The sequence below is a fragment of the Cylas formicarius genome, unplaced genomic scaffold, assembly GCF_029955315.1.
Source record: "Cylas formicarius isolate icCylForm1 unplaced genomic scaffold, icCylForm1.1 PGA_scaffold_6__28_contigs__length_40554024, whole genome shotgun sequence".
In the NCBI taxonomy this organism is placed as follows: domain Eukaryota; kingdom Metazoa; phylum Arthropoda; class Insecta; order Coleoptera; family Brentidae; genus Cylas; species Cylas formicarius.
Genome location: NW_026844347.1, coordinates 5,818,817 through 5,845,434, shown reverse-complemented (window position 1 = coordinate 5,845,434; position 26,618 = coordinate 5,818,817). Strand labels below are relative to the sequence as shown.

Sequence of the window (26,618 nt, the reverse complement as noted above, 5' to 3'; positions counted from 1 at the left end):
TTTAAAGTTTAGCACGCGATGTTACGTTTAGTTTTTCATTTTTTTAAATCGTGTTGGCCGTTCGGAAATATCAAATATTAATAATAATAAATATAAATTCCGTTATATTAAAATGTAGCACAGCATCTAAGTACTGTTCATTTTTTGACCATACATGAGAAAGACAATTAAAATATATCAACGGGAGTATTTCAAATCGTTAATTTTCCTATTACTTCCACAATAATATTTTAAAAACTGCGAGGAAAGTTTGACAATAATATCAAAATTCAAAAACTTGTCTACCAACAGCGTACTCAGAAATCTTCGTACTAAAGCGGATATTCTAGATTAGCTAGGGAACTGACGAAGATTGGGTAAATTTGTCCACTTAACTTCAGTAAAATAGAAACGACATAATTAATAGTAATCAATAGTATAAACGTTTTTTTGTTTATATTAAACATTTTAGGATACCTATTTTAAAAATTTAAGTAAACCATGAATTTTACCTATTCTGTAAATTCATTTGGAAATTTTCTTGTTGGAATAACCCATTTTTCTTTAAAAGCTTCTGTATATGTGAAAATTTATGGTTCTTTCTAAAATTCCTTGATAAAATTAAAAAAAATTATCAATTTCACAAGACAAGACAAGTTAAAAGGATTTCTTTGCCTTTTCACCACTTATTTCACCCGGTACAATATCAACAATGTGTTATTTTTGGTGTTTTGACTGATTCTTATTAAAAAACTTGTCTAAACTTTTCTTCATCAAACCGAGATCTAACTCTTGCAGTTTATGAAATTCTCAATTATAAATGTTAAAGTTTTATCGTTAAGCCTTCAAGTTAACCACACCATAAGGTTGAATACAAAATATTCTTCTTATTTATTGAACATAAAAGTTAAAACCTATTATAATTAAGCTCATTTAATGTATGTATAAAAAATGTATAAAAAATGCGGCGCGAGAGTCTATTGTGATGAAATTATAGAACAATGGGGCAAGTTGTACAGTTATGTTTGCTTTTCAAGGCACAGCTATATTGGTATATTCGTGCTACAGTTACTGTTAAATATTTTTAGTGTATCATTTAGATAGTGGACCGTTTTAAAAATTATCGCTATTCTCTATTTGGATTCACTTTTGGCCATTAAGTAGTAAAAATGTAATATATGTATATACATTTATCGCGCATAATAATAATAGGTTGTAACTGGAAAATCGTTAAAATCTTTTGTGTGCTTTATTGCTCATGAACTGGAGTCGAATCGTTTCGTTATCTCCAGTTGAGACAAATATAATAGACTTGACTATTTACCCTACTGCTGGGGTAATCACGTAATGACGACGGATTAAATATTGTTGATTTTTAGTTGGGCACCATCGATAAGTTACTTACTAACAAGAAGTAATAGTTGTTGATTTTTGTTTTATTTACTTAAATACTATGTTTTTTTTTTAAATTCAGCTTAATATTTTCAGTTTTTGTCACACTATATTGTTGGTTAGTACCAATCGGAATTATTATTATGCTATGCATTCTAATTCCCTAACTTAAATTTTAAGAAAGTTGTTAATAATAATTGATAAGGAAGTAGCCGAAATAAATTCTGAGAATTTTCACAGTTTATATAGTCAAAGGGCTTTATTATCTATTTTTCTTCCTTCTGCCTAGAAATTTACTCCTAACAAAATGATTTATTAAAGTGTATTCCGAGCATTTGTGAAAATTGCTGGATTTCGACTTGTACAAACTTTTATTTTTAATATGCCGCACTCCAAATATTGTATTAAGATAAAAAATTATGGGACAGGAGACGCTAAGGAAGAGACGACTTCTGAAAATAGGTAATTTATTTTATCTTAGGTGACGTAAACGATTGGTATGCTTTGCAAGGACCGAAACCAATTTGCTTCTGACTCATTTTCGGTAAATTTTGCTTTAAGTGTCACAATAGGGCGATTCGCAACGAAGTTGGACAAGGCAACGATGAGGGTGGTCATTTTTGACCCAGTCGACATGTTTATAACTTACGCTTCACTAGGGTTGATACTCTTCAAAGAAATTTAATTTTTTAAGGTGAAGAAATAGATGGCGCAAGTAAGGACTCTCACGAACTATACAAGCGTCTAGGTCATGCCTATGTCCATACCCCTAATATAAATTTCACAAAATTTATAAAAAATTATGAAACATAAAAGTAGTCAAAATAATTAAACGAACAACATAATGATGCTACTGGAATAATTTGTACTCGTTCCTTGAAACCGATGAAATCTGCGCTTACTTGAGATCTTAGTAACGGTTGGTCGTCGTCGGTACTGATCGCGTCAAAAAAAACATCTAAATTTGTTTGTTCTCTGGTCTCTGTTATCTGTTCTCTATAACGGACCTCCGGGAAGCATTTGAAGGCTTATAACGTTCGAACGGTTGGAACTACCGGCTTCAAATTTTCTTCTTTGCTAATACTAGTTATCAATCGAGACTTTTGCGGTAAGGATTCGAAACCGATTCGGGACCATTCGCATGCGCAGTTGAGATGAAGTTGTTCTCAGATCAGAAAATTCCGAATTTTCAGTTCCAATCCCGCGGATAAACTAATTCGATTCAAAATCGGTTCAGAATTTTTCTAATGATCCGGGATTTTTTTAATAAGTTTGAGTGAGTGAGGGATGAAAATCTGATGAAATTTAAGGAATAAGTGTCCTAAGTCCTAAAAATGTTTTGAATACTGTTATTTCTTCAAATAATCTTTTCATATTTTTAATTCTAAGGGACCCCACCCCAGTCCCAGTTAGGAATCCTTGGAGCGGACGTTTTATGTAGTTTAAGTATCGGCTTTGTTTCTTTTCTTCCGTCAGAGACATTGCGCAACAGGAATATACAGGTTGTAAAAGCGTTCAGTAATGCGAGTTGTGTGGTGGTTTAAATTACTAACCTAAAGTCTACCACAGTCTTGGGAGTTAACTTTTCTTTTTTCTATTTGTTTTGCTTCTCGTTCGTAAAAATTCATGGCAAATTACATTTTTCTGAATTTGTGTATATTGAGAGCGATTTTATGCATGCAAAAATCGGTATTGTGTATTTAACACTTGATTCTTTATTGTACCAATAAAATTTCGAATTTCGAATCTTAATTTGTGCTGAAATAATCACTTGTCTTTAGTGAATTTGTTTATCAATCATTTGTTATTAAATTTAGTTGATTGTAAATGCGGGCAGCAATTTAGTTTGTGTGTTTTTTATTTCCAAATTGAATTTTAGAAATTTGTGCAGTTGTAAGCTGAGAATAAAGGTTGTCTTTTTCCTTTAATATATACTAATATATTACAACGCAAAATACTTTGATTTTAGTGTATATGCTGCTTGTAGATTACATTAGAAAGTGGTTGAATAATTCTCATCAGAACTTTAATGCTCTATACTATCTCTCTCCAAATAGAAAACTGAATTGTGTTGTGGAATATTTGGTAAAAACGAAAACAAATCCCTAAACCAAGAGAATATTTGCTAGTTGCTGCAAGTATACTGATGGAAAAAAAATCCGCAAAAAAGAGAAAGAAAAAAGTTTCCTTGAGGAAAAGTATGCTACAAAGATTTGTACTAAGCACATATTTTCCCTACTATTACACGATTTTTAGACGCTTCAATATTTTTTGTACGAAATATTACTCAAAAAAAAAAGATTTGTCAAGAATTAATCATATTCCTATGGTATTATATTCCTTTTGCAGACAAGCTTTCCGACTGAATTAATCACAAATTGAATGGAAATATGCCTCTAGGCGAATTTCAGTTAGGATAAATCAAGAAACTTATACCACTACCGCACCTACTTTAACGGTTGCAAAATACCAATGGTTTGTCGTAATATGGTGAGGCAGTGGATGCGGTGAGGTATTTTTGGATAGTATAATTGTGTTATGAAGGTTGAAATTTTAGCAATTTTTAGCAATAAACGAATGAAATAAAATTATAAAATATGAACTTAATTTTAGTGAACAACATAAACTAGTCACTTTTTTAAAATTTCAGAATTTCGTTAAATTTAACTCAGATTTTCCTAGGTTTTTAAATTAAAATCGAATTAAAGTAAATAAAAAAATGGTGAAATTAATTGAATTTAAAATTGGTAGAGACATCTATCCGATACAGTAAACATACTCTTTTAGATCAACTTAACCAAACAAAGCCATTATTGAGTTTTAAACATCAGATTGATAGCAATATCGAACAACAGCTCACTGAGAAAAAGCGAAAAAGAAAAACAATAACAGAAAACGGACTCGTGTATAGCGGCCAATGCCATCGTGAGAGTATGACGTTTGGCTCAAAGAATCTCTCCGCTTACATGTAGTCTATTTAACATAACACGGGCTACATTTCCACCATTGGTAGATAATTACGCTACATATCGCCACTCGTCAACAATATAATGCAGCAAAAATCCAATATTCGAATAGAGATAAGGGAAGTTTTTCTCAAAAAATGCCATGTCCCTTTTAAAAAACTAATTATTACATTATTAATTTTATCACTTCTCTCTAGAAAAAAATGTATTTGTCACCACCTACTAATTTAAGTGTTCCATTCAGAAAATAAAATTCCATGCGCAAATTGAGCAAAAATTGCCTCTTCAAGGAAGAACATCAAATTAATGCTTATCAATTTTTATTCATATAAGTGACAAGTATTTTTTCCTGGCTTTTAATAATCTTTTTTACTGCATTTCTCACACTTCCTTCCCATCCTGTTTTAACAGGTTTTGGCATTTCTCAAAAATGGTATTTGTTAGGTTTTATTTAAAAAAACAACAAAACAGCCACATTTCCGTGAAAGCCGCATTTTCGTGCCTATTCGTTTTCGGGTTAAAATTATATGAAAATATTCTTATTTTTCCGAATATCACAGTTATAGGAATTTGTCGAAATAAAATACACATAGGTCAGCAATTGATCAATCTAATATAGAATATCCCATTTTGAACTACATATTTCAATTAACTTTATTCATATTATTTTGATTTTATAATAAATGAGATTTAATTTGTTAACTCTAACAATATTTAAACCAATCCTTCTAGATAGGACATGTCACTGCAAAGTGGTTATTCCTGGAAACTAGTAAGTGGAAAAAAACTCACCGATTTATAGAGAGCGGTACTCTTATTAACTGAGATATGAAAAAATGCTTCGAACTCTGTCCAAATATTAATGAGCACATTATTTTTGTTTAATAAGGGAACTTGTATATATTATTTGATATTCGTTTGTTTTTCTAATTTCGTTTTTATCTGAAAACTGAAAATTATATGCATCCTTATCTTTTGACCGATTTATCAATATATTCTTTCCAGAGATTATATTAGCAATACTTTTGAGATACAAATGTGAGCCTTTCTAATTTGAACACAATGAAGACAAATAAAAATCTATGAAAATAAAATTTCACACTAATTATACAAAACTTCAATACATGCTCAGGTTGCGAAACCCACATTAACAGAATAAAAATATGTCACTACATTTCAATATCGATCAATAACAAAAAGGACAGTTTCAAAATTTATGAACCCATTAAATGTACCGCTCCAAAATAAATTACTACCTGAAATGCGCATATATTTTATAAACGGATACCCCAAACATTATCGATGACTCACCAATCTAAAAAAACAACAAAATAAAATCACGGGTTCAAAGCGGCCAACAAGTTGATACCTGTTGCAACTTGCAAGGCTGATCAAAGCGATCGCGTATACCTGTAAAATCTTCGTTAACAGGTTAGAACGAGATGAAAACAACGAAAGTCGGCCGCGATGTGGCCTTTGAAATAAATTAAACGCGACGAACGGGGATATGGGCGGGTTAAAATAAATGGTCAACAAAACTATTATTTATGCGATGCTGGCAAGTCTAAATTAGTTTAATTTAATGCAAATTAGTTTCTTTGAATAATAGCGGCTGATTGAATTTAGGTTTGTTCTGACATAAGCGTTTCCGAAATTATACTCATTAGAATCGCTCATTTTCTATTGTGAAAGATTTCCAAAATTTGAAAATTGATTAAAAACTCAATAAAGAATATCATACAAAGCATTCAATTCAGTTCTGGACGAAGGAGATCAATAGTCGTTAGGGTCAAAATAATTAAAATTTAAAGCGCAAGATCAAATTTTCATTAAAATTGTTGTCAGTGCTTTGTCGTTTAACTTGACGCAAAACATAAATTTTTCTTTTGCACAATATCCACAATTCCTCGCAATTTAAGTGGACAACAACTTGGGTTATTATCAATGCAAAACCGACTTTTAAGCATTAAAAGTAATATCCTATTCGAACCGACATTAAAAAAAATGTTTTATAATGCAAATTATAAATTCTAGTCCAATACGTTGAACATTCTGAAGTAACCTAGAAACAGGATCAAGAAGTAGTGAGCGCAAGTTATGGCCGGAGGGTACGTTTTGTTGCAAATGTTAACCGTACTATCGTCCACTGGCGTACAGAAATTTATTTTATCATCACTTATATCACTTCGAGTTGTTCGAGAAGTAGCAGTCATGAGAACAATGTTTTCTTTTCCAGTGGTGTAAACAATATCGCTTTCCAATGTATATGATTTCTCGCTGTAAAGTAAACGCTCCAACGCTATGCAAAATGCGTAACAGTAGTTTTAAAGATGTTAAACTATGGTTCAGCTGATGTTATATTCAAACAATTTGAATAATTTTACTGTTAACGCATAACCATGGAGAATTATTTTTAAAGAATGAAAAATACACGGTCATTGAACTTGAATTTTCAAATTTAAACAGTGATGTTCATAGGGCATTCCACTACAATATTATTTATTATTAAGAGGGGAGCATAATATGTCTCATGGGTCCTCTTGCTGATAAGTTTTAAAATTTCATCGTGAGTTATACGGTAAATAATATTTTACTATCAATCTAGAAGCCGCTATCCAGGTTACTATTTACAAACTTTTTGGATTCCTCCTGCGTTGGTTAATGATAAATTCAACTTGCTGTTGAACTGGCAGTTTCAGGTAAGCTTTGAAGAAGAACGGGCGAAAAGTCAGCAAGTTCGTCAGAAGATTCGTAGATAGTATTACAGTAGCCTGTGGAAGTTTCTTTGAAAAATACTATCTTGGTTCACAGTTCACCGTGACAAAAACAACATTTGATGTTTTATGTTATTTCATTCGTTAATTTGCAATTAGGATATAGTATGATGAAAATATTATATTAGCATTGGCATAAAACGTAATTTGGCATTTTGTATAGTGTATAGTGTATAGTGTACATTAACATTCACTAATACTTTGTGTTATTCATACATCTTTTGTAGTAATAAAGTTTACATGATCTTCAAACCGGAACCACCTTAATTTTGCTTTTTTTCTCGGTTTAAATAATATTCCACAATGTGATGTTTCTTCGATTTTTGTCAGTTGTCTACGCCTATGTATATCGCGTCCGTTCAATCCCAACGTCCTTGCCATCTCTCTCGCGGGAACGGGTTTGTGACAAATACTAAATTGACCTTTTGCGAAAGGCACTAACTGAAAATATGTAGTTAACTAATGAGTGATAATTACTACGACTGATATACTTTAAATGATCCCTGTGTATCTTAAGCGATAACAGTTGATTTTTTATTAACAGCGGCGTATTAATGTCGATTTGTTTTCGAACATCCGATTCGCATTTAGTAAAGTATAATTTGTCTCCGTTATTATCAGTACTGACAGAGTGATGTATTCAACAAAATTAACCAGAACAGAACAACAAATTAGGCCTTCATAATTTATGTTTGTCAGTTGATTATTGTTGGACGAGCTGTTTTAAGCACTTATAATTCATAATTCCGCTGATACGAATTCCTTCATTCGTTTCATATTTTGCCTTGTTAGTCAGAATAGTTAAAGTTATTGTTTCTTGCTTTTGTTTTCAGTGCACCAAGATATAGTTTCGGGAAATACTGGTACAGTTGAAATACTGGAATCTTTGCTTATATTCGCAGTTGTAAATATGCAAAAGTTTCCTGATGGTCACGTCACACGTCTCTCAGAGAATGTTATCATGCTGTTTTCCAAAAATGTAACCAAAAACTAATGGTCGTACAAAAAGTATAGTATGCAAAATGCTAATAAGGTTCTTCAATTACTCGTTTATTAAGCACTGGCTCCGCTACCCTTTGTTCGTGCCAAATTAACTTAGTGACTAAAATAGCATTCATAAAACTTGCGCGTAAAATACTGAAAAATACTCAATTGTGCACCGATGAAGCGTGCGGAAAGTGGCACTTTAAGTTGTCAGTTTTTGGTTCTTCAGTCCCTCAGTATTCGTGGTTATAGAAAAATAAAAAGTTTTTCAATCATTAGTTTCTTAAACACTAAAGTGGCTTTTATCAAACTGGTTGCATAATGTACTATTTTTCCGCTCTTAGTATATCAGCTATAGCCTACTAGCTATTGTTTATGATAATGTTCTGTTCAATTGTATAAAATAAAATATAAAATTATCTAGTGTTGAAAAAGTCAAATAATTCTCGATATAAACAAAAATAAAATGAATGGTGTACCGTTTTTAAAAAATAAGTAGATAGCTAGGCTAGGCAAATTTTGTTTGCGCCATCTTTTCTGTCACAGAAAGGTATCTATTGCGAAAACTGAACTTTTCTATCTTGAAGAATGAAGACGAAGACTTATGAGCGGTAACCGTTGTTTATTCTCTATAATAAATGAATAATTTATTTATATTGTCTAATTAGTTAAATAAAAATTTTGCAACATTGTTGCTTTTGATCCCAACGTCAACATTTCTTGGGAACTTGTATTTTTAGCAAAAAAACAACTGAGTGTTAAAATTTAAATCTTTAATTGAAATTCAGATTGTTTGAATTTTTTGTGTTATTATAAATTTAGGTAGAAAATGACTATTTTGTCTTTTGTTTCTCACCGATTTGGTCTCTTGTATTTTAATTTTATTTTTAGTTATATTTAATTAACATGGTAAGCTCTTGCTGCACAAATACAAATAAGAAGGGATGCGGTTCATCCTTTCATGTGTATGCAACTATTTTGTATTTTGTTATTTTGTCTCTACACTGTTGACTAAAAATATCAAATAATTAACTAGGTCATGAGTTGCCGAACAAGCGCTTGGTCAGCGTAAATATAGGCTATTTAAAGACGCCGCATCCATATGACCACCAGCCAATGGTTCCACAGATTTCCGTTGGTAACAACTTCGGCTCGCTTGGCTGACAGTTTGTCTTCGGACTCAAGTTTCTCTGGCTCGCCCTCGGGCCTCCAGCAATTACCCCGCCTAACCGGCTCCTCCGTGGGCCTCCGATTCCTACCCTGAAGACCCGACCCGTCTCTGACACACGGTCATGTGACCCCCAGATCATCGATATATAGTCGGCTCTTCCTTTGGACACCCGGTTCCCCCTTTGGCCTCCCGCGATCCCCTATGAGTTTTGCCAAGTAAGTTTTATAGCCAATAAAGTTACCGTTTTGTAAAGCGAGTTTTTACCGAGATCTCTACCTTCGGGAACCACAGACCCAGGTCGTTCAAGTCGCAAATGGAAATTAATATACTTTTCGTTTTGTAAAACTTTGTTTCTTCCCTAGCATGGGTAGGAGCAAAATACTAACAGAAACGAATGCCGCTTTCGATCACTTCTTAAATCGAAAATAGCTTAATTTTTTTCAAGTTTATTCAATTTGTAGCAACCGTTTAATATTTATGTAACAATCATCTGCTATGGCAAAGTGACACTGTGAACAGCATTTGTGTCATTTTACATTTCTAGCTGGACTTTCTCCTGATGTTGTCGGATGCCCTAATGTTGAAATTCTTGTTTTTTTCAGGTCTTAAACTTTCGAACGAATATTTTGAAGGTAGACTTTTGCTTTGGAGAGGAGTATACTGAAGATTTTTCGATTAAAGCAGAGTATACATAATTGAGAAAGCTGATTGTATGATGCACTTATTAGGCTTTACTAGTGTCGATTTGTCACTTTTTATGATCGTGAACACTGTATTATTTGTAAAAAAATTTATGAAAGTACGTAAAATCGTTAAATATTTACTCTATAACTACGAACCAAAGTTACTCGGATTTGACGGGTGGGTCATAAATAGTAACAACACACTTAATCTTGAGTGTGCCAATCAGAGGTTGCTACTGCTCTCGGTGTGTAAGTGTAAGTGTAAGTGTAACAATTTATTCGTTTTCTTGACTGGATCCGATATTTCCTCAGCCGCTATATAAAGACGTAGTTATAGAGACTGCCTTTTCAATGGTGTCACAGAAAAATGCTCTTCGGACATCGCAGCTCCTACTCCATATTTTATATCGTAGTTTCCATTTTAGCACCTCACTCTTTCTTTCGGCTTTAAGCCGCTCTTACTTACAGACAGTCTGAAAATAGAGGGTAACAGTTCAAAGTACACTTGCCGCAAAAAATAAATACAATCCCGGTTCATTAAATGAACATCTTTATTCCCTGCTCAAAAATACCAAATTTCTAAATTGAGAACTGCGGACTCGACAAGGACCCTTATTTTCGTATCTAATTAGTAGCTTCCTTTGCACTTGTGCCTGGTTTATGCATCGATATATTTTGTAACACTTACGAGATAAGTTTATGCTCCCAGCTTTTCTTCTAATTTTCAGTTTCGTTTTTTACTTGTGGACGGATATATTATTCTTATTACTTGGGTCTCCTTCGGAAGGCAAGCAGCATTCCCTGTAATTGTCTTCAGTTTTGAAAATAGAGTTTAATGAGAAAATCTGTTTTTTTTTTAATTCGAAATTATATCAGGAGTTACACCGAAAGTGCCACAGGTGTAATTCAAATTACAAACGCTTCTTGTTGGCGGCTACGAGTAAATAAAAGAAGCTTCGTTTAGAAATTTCGTCCTAGGGATGATGTTGCCAATGAGCCAGAACTGCTACAAAATTCCAGGATGAAGCAAAGCAAATGAAGTACTGCAAGTGGCAATGAACCGAGATATCCTAGGAAATTTTCATTACTGAATTTTGCACTCTCTCTATCTTTCTAAATGGAATTTGAGCGAGAAATTTCGCAGTGAAAGCGTTACATCATACTGCTAGAATGCTAGTATGCTAGTATGCTAGAATTACGTCGGGTCGCAAACAGCACTCCCTGTAATATTTTTTTATTAACTACCCGATGAAATATGTTTTAATATTGTGTTCCTGCTTTTAAAAATGATAGTAAGCTTTTTAAAATGTTGAAATTCCTATATTTGTTACAGTTTATATATGTAATTAAATATTTTTTAAAATGTTATTACTTTGTTATTCGTGTGTTAGGACAAAGATTTTTGTATAGATGTTTATTTAAAAAATTCATAAAATAGTCTTTATTGTACAGATAGAGTTGTTTGGTGCATTAGTTAGTTTTTTGAAATAATGAAATCCATAATTATTGACTAGTGCTTGTATTATCATAAATTTGTTGTGAGTATTTCGTCCCTGTTTTTAAGAAAAGTGATGTTTATCAAATTATACAATTTTAAAGAAGAGATCTCTAGGACTTTTTTGAAGTGTATCAACAATCCTACATCAAGCAATATCGTTCTAGAAATTGAAAAAAGTATATAAAATACGCCACCTTCTGAAAACATAAACATTTTAAATTTAAATTTAATTTAATTTAAATAAATGAATCCTAATAATAGCTTTTTTAATTTGACTTTTTTAAAGAAGAAAAAACCATATCACAACGTGAAATTGTTTAACTGGAATTTAACTGGAATTGTTTAAATGAAGATGCTAGTCAAATTATTACATATAGTGCGTAAAAGTTGTTAACACTAAACTAAACAACTACATCTGTGAGAATTCTCGCAAATTCGTATTTTGACTGTAAAATGTAGTTCCCACTTACGTTAGCGGTACAGTAGGGGCAATTTCTTTCTACCGCACATGACCACCTATTTACTTTTATCTACCACTCCATATTCGCTACGCCTGCAAATAGAGAACTTGGGCTGATTTAACTTTTATTTTCGTTAATGTACATGTATGTTTACATACAACTGAAACTAAATATCTATCGAAAACCTCTGATCGCTTCCAAATGGAGAGGTTTTTTTGACTTTATTAAGTCACCACTCTGTTTTGCCTTAATCCTTTCTCATAAATATTAGTGAAAATTGCTCATAAATACGTATTGTAGCGGAGGCTTTCTTCTTTGTGTTATAAGCACGCATTCCTTTTAACTCCTTTTTCGTTTCTCCGTATTAGAATATCAAAGCCAATTAGAGCGCGTATTGTCATTTAAATGTTGTCCGCAAAGAACTTGCATCAAGCGCATCGGGAGTTTATAATCTATTCTAAATATCAATTTGAGCGTTCCATAATATCGAACAAAAAGATCTTTTTCGGTTTCCTCTATTGTGTCGAAAGCATGTCTTGCCTCTCGGAATGTTTATTTTAGGGCTTAAGGTTACATCGACCCTATCAAGTGTCATCTTTGTGTTATATTCATTACGAACTTTATTATTAAACGTCCGGGTATGGGCATATGCGTACGGATGCGTTGTTCTAATAATAAACTGTCTTTAGTTGATTGATTTTTTCTAAAAGAGTATATATTTGCTATTTTTTTTAAATTCGTTATCGTTTGGCATACCTAGACTAGGACAGATATTATATATATATATATATATATATATATATATATATATATATATATATATATATATATATATATATATATATATATATATATATATATATATATATATATATATATATATATATATATATATATATATATATATATATATATATATATATATATATATATATATAGTTAAAAATAGTACAAATCTGTATTTTAATAATCAGTTTTCTACCAATACTTACGCCATTTTACATCATTTTATAGAACTGCAAAATATTAATTAACAATTCCCACTCACACTCTTAAGTTGAGTTGACGTCTTCGTATGTCTAATAATGCCCGTCTAAGCGACTTGACTGGTAAGCGTGTTTAAATCGTTCTAGTTTTGTGAAACCGCAAATAGAACAATAACACAATAAAAAAAATCGCATTTTTCGAGTATGGGCTACCGATTTTAACCATACCAAAATTGCTGTAAGTTCCGTAATTAAAAAACTGACATATTTTTCGGCTACTGCTTTTCTAATTCTGAAATGATAACTTGTGTTAACAATTGATAAAATTAACTTTAATTAATGTAAAATCCTTTTTTTCTAAAGATGTTAGTACACGTTTCGAGCACTTGAGTGCACATCTTCAGCTAACGCTTGTAATAAAGATATTAAAAACAACAGAAGTAAAATGCCTAAGAAGTTTACAGCATCTGATTTTGGGTTACTACCTATACTACTTTAAATATTAAATGGGGATTGATTCACTTTTACCTACATTAACTTAAGGTAATTTTCGTTATTGTTTGGCGAGTAAAAATTCCATCATTAATCTTAAGATTCCGACGTGGTACCAGAAAAAAGGTTCCTTAACTTAACAAATTTGCATGTTCAAAAGTTTTTGTTAGATAGTCTTTAGTCACCTTGTATATATAGTTGTATATATACCTTTACTCGTAGATATTGAAATACGAATTGAAAAAACATGGCTAATTAAGTACCAATGTAATTTTTAAATTACAGATTACAAAATGTGTGGCGAAATATTTTGAGTCCCCTAACAACTCTTGCCTTGTCGTTTGAAACGACACCCAGGGAAACGAACATATGTTCGGGGGCGTCAAATTCGATTCTACATTGTATGTATACTGGGCGTCCTAGTAGTGATAAATGTATATATCTGACAACTATCGGCGAAAGGTATGGTCTGTTCATAGATATAAGAAAGTGACCAATTGCTTTTGAATGGGATCATCCAAGCGTGGTCATTAACATACAATGCAACAAGATTATTACCTAAAGTTTCGGAATTTAAATTCAGGTAAAATTGTGGTCTGTAATAGAAAATAATAAATAATAATCTTGTTGCATTGTATGTTAATGACCACCCTTGGAGAATTCCATTCAAAAGCAATTGGTCACTGTCTTATACTATGAACAGACCATATATGACAAATAGAGTATATTGAAATTTCATTTTGAAAACTTAATAAGTTGATTTTAAGAAATAAGGTAATAGAGACAAATCGAAATATTAGACAAAGGTATGGTAAATAAGTGTTTCTATTTAGTAGTATATTGGTTTGCATAGTGGTCGTAGAAGCATTCTAAAACATATATCATAACATATGTCATTGATCTCTAGCAAAATTCAAATAGTTATATAACAATAAGCATTATCTTATAGGTTGCAAGTTTTAAATCTTTTTCTGAATCACTACATTTAATTTAATGTTAATCGAGTAAGCACTGTTGGGACGGACATCCTATACAGTATCGGGTATGGAGTCTTCCGGCTCAGCGTGCACACACATCTGTCAATTTACCGACGTTTTCGACCCTCAAAGCATCCCGTACAGATGTTTCTTTTATATTTCGCAGCCTTGACAATTGACACCATAGTTTATTACGGGGCTAAGCAATGAGGGTATATTGCCTAGACAATATACATCAGCACACCATAGACAATTTGTCTGTTGTTTTAAGAAAAAAATTAAAATTTTGTCACTATTATATTTCATGTCCTGTTTTCCTGGAAGCTGGATGAAGTCTAAATCTAAACTTAAGTCTGCAAGAGTACAGCAACTTTAAACTGAAGCTCTACTTTAACCTACCTAAATAATTTTTAATCATTTGGGAAATAACAGAAAATTTTTTTCAAAATATATTAATGTATCAAGAGGATATATATATATATATATATATATATATATATATATATATATATATATATATATATATATATATATATATATATATATATATATATATATATATATATATATATATATATATATATATTACCAATTATTAATCGAAATTTTAAGTTGCCTAGTTATGTTCCTTAAAATTAGAATTAAACAAATGGCATCTTCCCTGATTCCAAATATCGAACTGATAGAAGTAAGTATTAAATCATCATCGCAATTAATAGCGCATTGTAGTATAATCTGGATTAAAATATCTTTCCCGTAAATAATATTGTCGTTAGTTGCGATTGACGACAGCAGCCCGAGGCACATGTCAAGTCAGAAAACAACACACGTGTCCGAAAGATGTCGGTCCCTATCGTATTTACTCCTTTCGTTTTCGATTTCCGTCTCGAAGTCTGACGTTATCACTGGTTATCACCGACCATGAATAATTGTATCCTATACTCTTTTTCTATTCCCTACTTTAAAATACGCATTTATACCTTTTATCAAACTTGTTGCTTAATATACTATTTTGCGTGACAGCAAATCAGTTTTTTGTATGGTAAACCAAAAAAAAAATATATTAACAGCTTGTTTGAAAGTGGTTGTATATCGGAAACCTGTTGACCGAAGAGAAATCACTGCTACTTATATTCAATTACGAAATATGGTTGTTAAAGGCTACCACTTAAAGCTGAGATTTTCTCTAAAAATTGTCTTCTTCACGTTACATTTTGCGCACGCCTGATCTGTGTAATTGGGAATTTTAGGGGAGTAGAAAAATATAATTTTTTGCATTTTCGTAGAACAATATGTATCTGCAACTGTATCATATTATACTTTTCGGTTTTGGCCACTAAAACTATGTGCGGCAAAATGAAAAATCGTATAAAGAAAAGGTTTTTAATTGACATTGAAAATTAAAGGCAGCGCCTACATGTACCGTTGTTTTGTTTATTAATTTAATAAAAAATACTATTTGAAATATTGTAAAATATTTCACATAAACAAAAAATAAATTTATATTAACAATTAAATTATCAATTTTTTTGTAAATCAATTTTGCAAAATCAATTTTTTGAAAGAGTGGGGATAATCACCCATTAAAACTTCCAAACAACTATTTGATTTATTAGTTAAAATAGACACTATTAAGTTGATAAAAGTCAAGAATAATAACATTAAAAAGCTTCACCACTGATGTTGGCAAAGGTGACAAAGGGTGATAAGAATATTGGGCATAGTCTGTTTTTTAAGCTTTAAATTCTTTGGAGAAGTTCTTCATTTTAAGTGGGCAATAGAGCATTAAAAGCTTTTTGAAAATTGTTTTTATGGTTTTGTTTGTTGTTTGTAGGAAATTGTTGTTTATTTAACTAATATAATCAAAATTATTTCAATACTAATTCAGAAAATTTCAATAAGGATTTATAATTTTTCTTATGACCTCCGAACTTTTAAAGCAATTAATTAGATCTCGCGCCTTTTTGTAATACTGTTAGGTTAGTTATAATCAATGGATGTCAAAAAAAATTGTGTTTGTGTTTTTTAACCAGCCAAAAAAAACTTAAAGAGACACGGGTTTAAATGGCGATAAAACCCCAATTCAACATCACTTTTGATGATTCAGACTTGTTGACATTGTGTATTTTAAATGTGGGTTCCAAATGTGAATTAAGCAATGACAGCAAAACGCTCTAAACAAAACAGGGAATCACAAGATGGTAAAATATTTTTAAATTCGACGGCAATCTATAATAATTAGGTACTATTAAAGTTTTGTTAGGTGAGCCACTATCAACATACCTTGGCGTAATCTAGAGGAATGCTATTCTCTGACCCAGTGAATAATCCTTCGCTGAAAATAAAAAAAATATCGTGTAAATACATTACTTCAGTAAATGAGCTAACAAGTTATTTAATTATTTTTCTAGTATTATATTAAGGCTATGTTGTATTTTGTTTCAGCTTTATCCCCTATTTTAAAAGTATACCGTATAGTGAACGGTGTGTTCGGGCAAGTTGTTGGGTATTTTTGATTGCAAATCGTGAGTCGTTTCAAATCGACTTCAGGAAATAACATTAAAACATTAAATTTAAATTACTTACAGAAATATTTGACATTAAATTTTTCTATAAAAGAATGAAAATTTTGTATTATCATTACTTATGGACGCTGTATGTATGATGGAAAAATATACAGGAAACTACTGCAGTACGTACGTAATATATATAGCAAACTTTCAATGATTCTCTGTTTCTGCAAGTGAAGGAAAGTGGTTTGCACCACAACACTTGAGCTTGATTAATGTCATTGCGCTTCCTCCATTTCTTATTCAAAAATTCGGCCTGCATGGCTTCACACTTATACTAATTGGTGTTTGTTAAATAAGATATGTCCATTTAAAATATCTTGGGTTATACGTTACTTGTTCCTGGTCATGGTCATATTACCCATATACGGCACACTGTTAACTTTGAGAGATTTGGTGGTCAGCAAAATTACTTCCCCTTTGTTTATATCCAAGAGTGCGACACAGCATTATCTTCAAAGCTCTAGTGACTGTAATTTGTTCTAACTTAATGCCCCTAGTCTTTTCTTGTGCCACAATAGCATAGCAATTTGTACAATCACGCGGCATTCACTGATTTCCGCAATATTGTCACAAATGTTGCCTCAGCGGTAAACTTCTCTACATTCACAAATGCCAAATAGGTACGTTATATATACTGGGCATGCTTTGCATTGCTTTTATCTGCTGAACGAACGAATAATTCATTTTCAAATCTTACCGCCGTTGATGATGTAGCGTTGTTATGGTAGAGTACGTAGCCGTTAATAAAGTAAAATCAATTTATTTAATCTACCATTGCGAATTAAAATGGAAGAGATCTTGATTCTGAAATTTGCAGAAGTGTTAGCAATTTTTTCCGCTTGACAGCAGCCCGAACTAAAGACTTTTTCAAAGACGCTCATCGGACGTCGGACGTGTGCCATACCAGCTTATTATCCGCAGTCATGAATAATTTTGTGCCCATTGAATGTGACCAGTTGAAGAAATCCTTTTACTTTGTTCTTGCTCCGCTGATTTCTTAAAACGCGTTTCTAGCGTAATTACTTGAGGAAGTGACGTGCTTCTGACTTAAGGTTGCATTTTATATACTACGCTTAATAAGGACGATTTTGCGAATTATTGTCTAATTTTATTCACTGGAGCCGATAACCACGATATGGCAATAAATTGTATTCGACATGACAAGGTTTGCTATACACCATTAGTAAAAAGTATGGAAAAATGCTTAGGTATAAAATACTCCATTCTTAAATATGCTCTTTTGTAAAGTCTGTTTGGGAAGCCCGTTTCCTTCGGGTCATGATTCAATAAAACAATTCTGCCAAAAAGTTATATTATATCCGGGTGGTTAATCGCTTCCGTAAAGGAATATTTACTTAATTGGGCAATATCCTTCAATTACCAAGATTCAGGATATTTATAGATAACTTTTATGACCACTATGTATTAAAAAACCAACATTTGGTGATCATGGTTTCCTCGGTTAACGAAATCGATTTGTCAAGTTAAAAAGAAAGAACTGTTTTTCGTTTTTATTTACCAGGCGAGTTTTGCTTTTCTAATATTTAGTGACCTAAAGTTGTAGCTCAAGAAACCAATTGATCAAATCAAATCAATCAAATGAAAGAGATCAATTGATATTTGAATATCGGTATTGGTAATTTGCAACCTCGCAAATAACTTGTAATTGCAGGTAATTGAATTAATAGAAATCTTATCAAGTAACAATAAAGACTGGTCATATGCAGCTGTAAGTATGCATCAATTTGATTTTGTTTATGTTTTCTAATATTAAAGAAAATAGGTTGTGTAAAACTGGAAATGGATTTTTTTTTAATTGGATTTCTTTCTTTTTCCGCAAATAAATTTCTTCAGCTGCTTCTGGTATATTTTATTTTTTCTTATATTAATTCATACTGTACCAGATTCTCACGATATTTTTCGATGTTTGATTTTTTACTCTCTACAATAGCACATAGTTAGCGTTGCATAGACGGCAATTTCAATGTTATATGTTTATAATAATACTAATATTGACGAAATGATTAGGTGCTGTCGAAGTGGCACTGCCACATATAGAAAAAATTAGGTTTTATATTGACGTAATAAATTATTACTTTTGCCATTGTATAGCTCACTGAAATTTAGAAGCAAACCAATGGCCAGTTAGTTATAGAAATTATGCAATAGTTAGATAAACGATTTATTACAGTGATTGGGTTATATATTTTCTATTATAAAATTAAAAACACAGTTGATTAAACTTAAATTTTTTATGTATTCACTATTGTTCATTTTATATGTTATTTGTAAAGTTAATAAATAAATAGATCAATAATAATAATATCAAATATAATAACTATGTGCGGACGACCATTAATTTTTTTTATCAAAATTGAACCTCATCAAAAAATCAAATTCTACTCTTTCAACCAATGTTTTCGCATTAATTAGTTGAGATATCTTTAAACATCAGAACCATCACGGATGGGCGAATTGGAATTGGAATACATGACTTTCAAAATTTATTCCACAAATCATAGATCATATGAGATTTATTTAAGTTTTCTACGTTAATATTATAAAAATTAATAAATTGTATGAATTCATGTAGGCAATAGCAATAGCTGTTTGGTGTAAATGATTAGGCAATTTTCCTATTTCACTTTGCAATAACATTGTAGAAAATTGTGCAGACCCTCATTTTTTATCCAAATCAAGACCATGGATTGATTCTAATGGTAGCATAAAATCAAAAATGACATGGAAAATCGAGAAAAGTCCAGAAATTTCAATCATTTCAATCATTACAAAATTTTGAATAAATAAATAAACGTGGCAGGACTTTTTGCCTAGGGATAATTTGTGTTAAGTGAAATTTGCCAATATATTTCAAGGGATACAAAAAGGCCTTTTGTATAAAAGAGTATGTTATAAAACCCGAAATACAAACAAGAACAAAAAAAACATTTAAATTAGTTAATGGTGGAGAATCTCAGTACAAGCATTTTACAAAATGATAAAAATGTGAACATTCTATTCCGTACATTCATGAAACTTAAGAATTTACCTAGTTAACGCATATCTTTAAATCAAATTATGCACAGAAACAGTGCCTCATTCTGTACATACAAAAACTCGTTTCATAAGCTCGCTTGAACATTTTTTTGGAGAAAAGCTTTTAAGCTCATCACAAACTTTCAGGAAGCAAAAACAACTTAAAGAATATTAAGAATTTGTTATCAACATGTTATTCGAATTTTTAAATGAAGTGAAAAATTTAACACTGTGCTTTGTCAAATAGATACAATTCTCAACTCTAGACCTGCTTAAATACTTACTAGTGATAGTTCTGATTTGTAAACCTTAAGACCTGTGCATTTTATTCTTGACACACCTCTTACTGTCTATCTAGAAAAATATATTATACTGATTTTCGAAAACTGGTTATCATTCTGGCAAAAATTCTTACAAATTCAACAGGGTTGTTGAAAATCCTGATCGGAACCAGTTTCAGTTGAGCTCTGAAGAAACCAACAGAATGTTTGTCAGTACTCATGTTATCAACAACTGAACCAGAATTGATCCAGATGGGTTGTGAATAGCACTACAGTAGCCTGCGGAAGCTTCTTTGAAAAATGTGTATATGTATAGTGTTGAAAGCAACGCGACTAATTAACAATGTCGTAAACACCGGAATTGCACTTTTTTAATAAAGCGCGGCCTTGCGAAATTCCAAAATCCATTAACATAAGATGCATTAGAGAGGATGTTTTTTTTATAGTTATTTAATTAAAATGTTTTAAATTAACCGGTAATGGTTCTCTGGACCCACCTTCAGTAAGATAACGTTCTTGTAAAACAGAAGCGAAAAAATTAACGAACTTTCATTAGTAGTAGTAACTAATTACCACTTTTCAAGTTAAAGCCCATCTTAAAAGCATTGTCCCTCGGAAACACAATTATTCATATAGGTACAACAAAATTCCACAATCTCCTAATAAAGTCAACCATGTCCTAATATAAGAACATACGCAGAGAAGTCTGGGCGTTTAACGATGCCATCAGAAATCAGATAATAATTGCTTGGACGTACGAAGTCTGAGTGGAGCCAAAAGAACACCCGAATTACACCAACAATAATGTGCAATATTGATAGTTCAAGCAAAAAAATAATAAGTCAGATAACAGCATCGATTAAATTGACATTGACAAGTACATTTAGCGAAATACTTGGAACCAGGAAGAGGAAAACAAGGAGATGGTTTGGCGATGCCTGCTTGAAAGCAATAAATGAGAGAAACAATAATTGAAGGAAAAACTTCAAAAGTCAAATCCATCCAACACAAGGAGATTTCAACAGGCAGGAAAATTGATGATAAGGTAAAACGGGAACATTAAAAAAGTACAATTAAGGAACTGGAACAGAGCGAACAAAACCGATAAGCAAGACAATACTTCCAAGGAGTCGCGATGGTCAAATCCCGGTATCAACCAAGAACTGGAAACAGGCAACCAGGAGCTCATAAGTAACGACTAGGAAATTCTGAAAACCTGGAAGGAATACCTTCTCCAACTGTTCAACGACAGATTAGTACAACCATCTCAAATGAAGAAGTACAGACTGCTGAAATAGAAGACTAGTCACCTTCATACCGGGTAGTACTACAGGCAATCAAAAGACTCAAAAATAATAAGGCTCCGGAGAGTGCTGGCATCGCTGCCGATTGTCTGCAGCACTTTATAGATTTATTTATATTCTGATACAAAGTATCTCTCAAAATGATACAATGAAAGTGGAAGGAAGTTGCTGTTGTACTAAAAAATGGAAACAAAAAGAAAGCAGGGTACCAAAACAGAAGAATCGCGCTTCTCAAACATAACTTATAAAGTTCTTTCTGAAAGAACCAAACCACATACTAAAAGAATACCCAGATACTATCAATGCGGATTCAGACCCGGACGTTTAGCTACTGACCAGATTTTTACCATTAGACAACTTGACTTCCCCAAAAAACTGGTCACTCTCATAAGAATGTGTACGGAAGGAGCACAGTACAAAGTTGGGATAGGACAACAATACCCAGAGTCATTCACGGTAAACAGTGATCTAAAGTAAGGAGATCCGTTTTTACATCTTTTCAATATACATCTGGAATATATAATAAGGAGAACGAGGAATTTTGCTTCAGTATTCCATCGAGAAGGTGCAAATCTAATATTGGCCTTGGCAAACGATGTTGATGAGATAACAAAAAGCAGAATAAAGATGAGGGAATATTTTATAAGATTCGAGAAGGAATCAGAAAAGATGGCTCCAAATCAACAAAAATATATGTGCACAACCGTGAAGGCCCAGAACAGAGACAGAATTGATTGGAATTTAACTATCGAAGACTACAACTTTGAAAGAGTTAACCAAGATCAATTTCCAACCTATATGTAACGGTGAAAACGACAGTAGTTATGTACTGCTACGAGACATGGACTGGCGCATATGGGAGAGAAAGTCCTCTGAAAAATCTTTGGGTCGGCAGTGAGACGATCGGAACATGGAGGATGAGAACCAACAAAGAACTGGAAGAGTTTTTCGGAATCACTAATATAATAATGAAAATAAAATCCGGCCACGTAAGAAAACTAGCAAACTACAGATTATAGAGGTTTGTATGGGAGGAGCCATCAACTGCAAAAAGACAGCTGAGACTATTCAGACTTAGGTAACTAAAATCCACCCAATAAATAAAATAAATTAATCACGTAGTGTATTTATCAGGCTCCTATTGTCAAAACAATAACGATAAAATATAAACTATAATGAAAATGAAAATGAAATAAAAAAATCTTATTATAGAAAACACGCAAACAGTGAAAATAATCAACATAAAAAAAAACCTTCCATATAATTTAATAAATTAAGATGAAAGATTCTTAAAAACAAATACAGAAAAAGAAAAAATAATCTAGATAAACAGTTAATTGAAATTAAAAAGCCACAAGCTCAAAAGTTTATAATGGATATTAAAAGTACTCCGGGAAATCTGTCAATTAAATTTGCAGTAAGACACAAATCACACAAAAAATTAATAAACTTTTATTTAACTCACAAATAAACTTTTTCAGAACCTAATACACCAAATGAAAATCATAAAATTATTAAACAGCAAAAAATATAAAAAACTTACCGGGTTACCAGGACAGTATGCGATTAAAAGTTTAGGATGAATTATTTAGGTAAAAATGATACTTTTCTTCTTTATAAATATGTGTTCTGACTGGTCCTAGCTTAGTTCTCAAGATCGAGCTGTCAAAGTTTTTACAAAAGCAATGGCGTTCATAGCATATTATGCAACAAGTGCGGTAAACGGCATTTGACTCACGAGTTTATTTGACACGAGCGGAGCGAGTGTTTAATAAACGAGTGAGTCAAAAAGTTTACCGAACGTATTGCATACTATACTTTTTCTACGACCGTTAGTTTTTGGGTACATTTTTGCAAAACACGAATACATTCACTGACATGAGTGTCAGAATTGACAAACGTCAGAATTCAAAGTGTGGGAAATATCTCCGAAAACATCCGATTGCTCCCAAACCCGTGCGGTAAAATCCCGAAAATGTCCGAAGTGGCTCAGATTCGTGGGAAACGAAACTGCTGTGTTAAAGCGACGCTTCCCGCACGCTAGATCGGTTCGTAATTAGGTATTTTACAGACGGCAGTAGAAAAAAATATATTTTTGAAAACCTCGTTACTATGGCCAACAATATTCTAGGATTACACTACACGTCCGTTGTAACACAAATGAGCGTGTCGACTCTTATCAAAATAAGTAATTAGTAAAACAACGGTTTGTTGGAAAAAAGTTGACATCTTTTATCTCATAAACGAAGCAAATTACGTCCTTTGTTTATAAGAAAAGTTTTCAATTTTACCTAAATAATCTATCCTAAAAGTTTAACCACTTAATCCAATAATGACCAAATTATCTGCCACTCTGGCGAATACAACAACACCAAGTATTCTTTGCGTATTTTCGAAATTTCTAATTTTACAAATTATACAAAGAGCAATACAATACAATACAATAAAAAGTATTGTATTATACTTTTATACTAATTCCTCGACGAAAGCTACGGTTTTTTTAACAGTAATGTTTGAGTACTTTAGTCAAAGATCGTCAGGATAATTTTCACAAAGAATTAATCACAACCGAGATCATAACTGTGCAGTTATAATTCATTTGATTGCGCAAGTATGAATTTTAATTAGAAGTATCTAATGTAACGTCAATGGGAATTAATGCAGCGTGTGATCGTGTAAGCTTTCAGATACGTAATAAAAGTTATATTGGGTTCAAGATGCGCAGCGAATTTCTTCGTCTGAGTTTTTCCGAGAAACTCAGCATGTTGAGTGTCAAATAGTCTATTTAAGGACGTGGTTGGTTATATCAAACTAGCTTACAAAACACACTCCCGTGTTTTTTACCGCACTTATTGAAGGTACTTGCGAGAAGCTGAGTCACGAGACACTCTCGCCGTGTTATAAGGTGTGTTTCATTGATAATAAAGTTGCAGCTTAATTAGCATAATAAAATGTAATTGCATAAGCCCTGCAAGGTTGTTAGTATGTACTTACATCGAATAAAATTATTAAAGTTATGCGGATTTGTTATTGTAAAATTATATTTTGCAAATTTTGCAAAGTCTAAGGATATGATCAATCATAAATCATAAAAAGATCATAAGTATTACTAAATTCTACTGCACCAGCCACCATGATATTTAAAAACAACGAGGTCGCATAACTCTGCTGATCTTTCGCTCTTTAGTCCTTTCGTATTCGCAATCGCTTTAAGGATGACACGCTTTGCTTTAATTTGATTTTCTATGTCGCGTGACAAGATTAAATTTCATTTTAAAAACTTAAATCGTCAATCTCCAGTTATTTCATAAGAACCAACACTTTTTGGGACAAGATTAGAGTCTATTCTATTCTAATTTGGCTGTCGCTTACCACCAGTTCTACTTTTAAGAAATAAAAATCAACTTTCTCATTTTGAAATATCCAATTCATAACTCGGTTTTCTTCTTCGGACGTTTGGAAATTTGAAACGCGTCCTTCCTAATTCTTTATCGACTAATTATTTTTGGGTGAACTGTTGTAACCTGAATTAAAATTGGTAAGTATTAGATTTTAATTTTCTTTTGGTGAACGAGAAATTAAAAAAAAAAAACAATAGCTTCGGCCATAGCATGCGTAAACGTTCAGTTGATAACGAGGTCGCTTAATAAATATACAAAACAAGGGTATCTTTAAACAGGTAAGCAGTAGTGTGTAATTTTGGTTATTATTTGAACAAATTTTTAAATTATTTATTTAATATTTTATGCAGTATTCTCCGCCATGTCGCATTCGGCGTTACATAAAGTAAATAACAATAATTACCTATCAAATTTATAAACAATTCCGGATGGCATCGTACTACCGCAGTTTCCCCAGTGGCTGTCGTTAACCCCAACTGCTGCCCGCGAAAACAAAAACAATTCGTTTCCACTTCACTTTTAAACGGTCAACGGTCCTCGAGATATTTCAACCTAAGTGGGGCCGCCAAATAATGGTGAAAAATCACGTCCATGAGGGTCCATTGACTACAACAGTCCACTTAGACGCAAGTTTGAGGACGGTACCGCCTGGAAAGTAATCGTAAAATGCAAAATCCGCGGAGAAAACAATACGCACGCAAGCTCGTTTGCTGGCTTGACACGGTGAATAACAGGTGAATAATAATATAAGTCAGGTGTAGTGAAAACCTTCGCCCAACTACCGTGTGGTACACCGGATGTGGCGGGGAAATATGGCGTATAGGTTTCTGTTGCTCCGGTGACGGGGACATACATATGGAAAATACGAATAGCGAAATAAATCCGACCGCGGGCGAGTCATTATGACGGGGATCAATAGTAGTCAATAATAAGCAGTCATTGGAAGACAATCTAAGTTGCTGGGAAAAGGGATAAAGTTAAATGCAAAATTGAAAAATATAAATTATAATTAACCTAGAAATAACTTAACAAAGTGCAGTTTGCATATTTTTTGCTTACACACGATAGAAAAGTTCAAATAATTTTTATTTTTTTTATTTATTTAGTTTACTTTATTCATTTTGTCATTTTAGCTAAGTGGTATTTTTTGTTGCTTCTACTCCATTATAATACACTTTACAATGTGATTTAAAGATAATAGATAATATTTCGGAAACTGAAAATGTACAGAATGGAGTTGTTCTAATTTTGAAATACGAATATAGAAATTGAAGGTTTCGGTTTGAAAAGGAATCTGTATTCTATTCTGTTTCTAAACAATCTATGGGTCTCTATCTATTGTAATAAAATTATAAATGATTCAAAATATTTACATATATTTTACAGCCTGCAAGGTTCATTTGCAGAAAAAAGTTTAACATCCAGTTTAAGAAAATTACTAACAAATTGTAAAGTTTAGGTTTACATTTTATACACTTTTTGTCAGTTTTTCGAATACAATCGCTGCGCAGTCCCTCACAACATTACTGTCCTTCACTGAGTATCCACGTTCTGAATTTAATAAAATTCGTTAAAAAAATGCCAAAAGGAAGTCAAAGAACATGAAGTATACGTACTTCTAGTTGGTAGAAATGCTTCAAAATAAAACAAATCGCCCATC

General features: G+C 32.2%; 1 protein-coding gene across 2 annotated transcripts in view; it reads right to left on the bottom strand.

Moving 5' to 3' along the window:
- The window catches only part of LOC132703112 (TNF receptor-associated factor 4), a 39,651-nt gene extending 13,896 nt beyond the window's left edge, over positions 1–25,755 (bottom strand). Inside the window, exons 1-3 of one of the 2 annotated variants that reach the window (XM_060672182.1) lie at positions 25,656–25,755; positions 25,362–25,606; positions 16,647–16,698 (exon numbers count right to left, since the gene is read on the bottom strand). In XM_060672182.1, the coding sequence (XP_060528165.1) occupies positions 16,647–16,698; positions 25,362–25,393 (84 nt within the window). In that variant the 5' untranslated portion in view covers positions 25,394–25,606; positions 25,656–25,755. Of the gene's footprint in view, positions 1–16,646; positions 16,699–25,361 lie in introns of both variants that reach the window. The other variant, XM_060672183.1, reaches the window with a different exon arrangement.
- Positions 25,756–26,618: the final 863 nt, after the last annotated feature.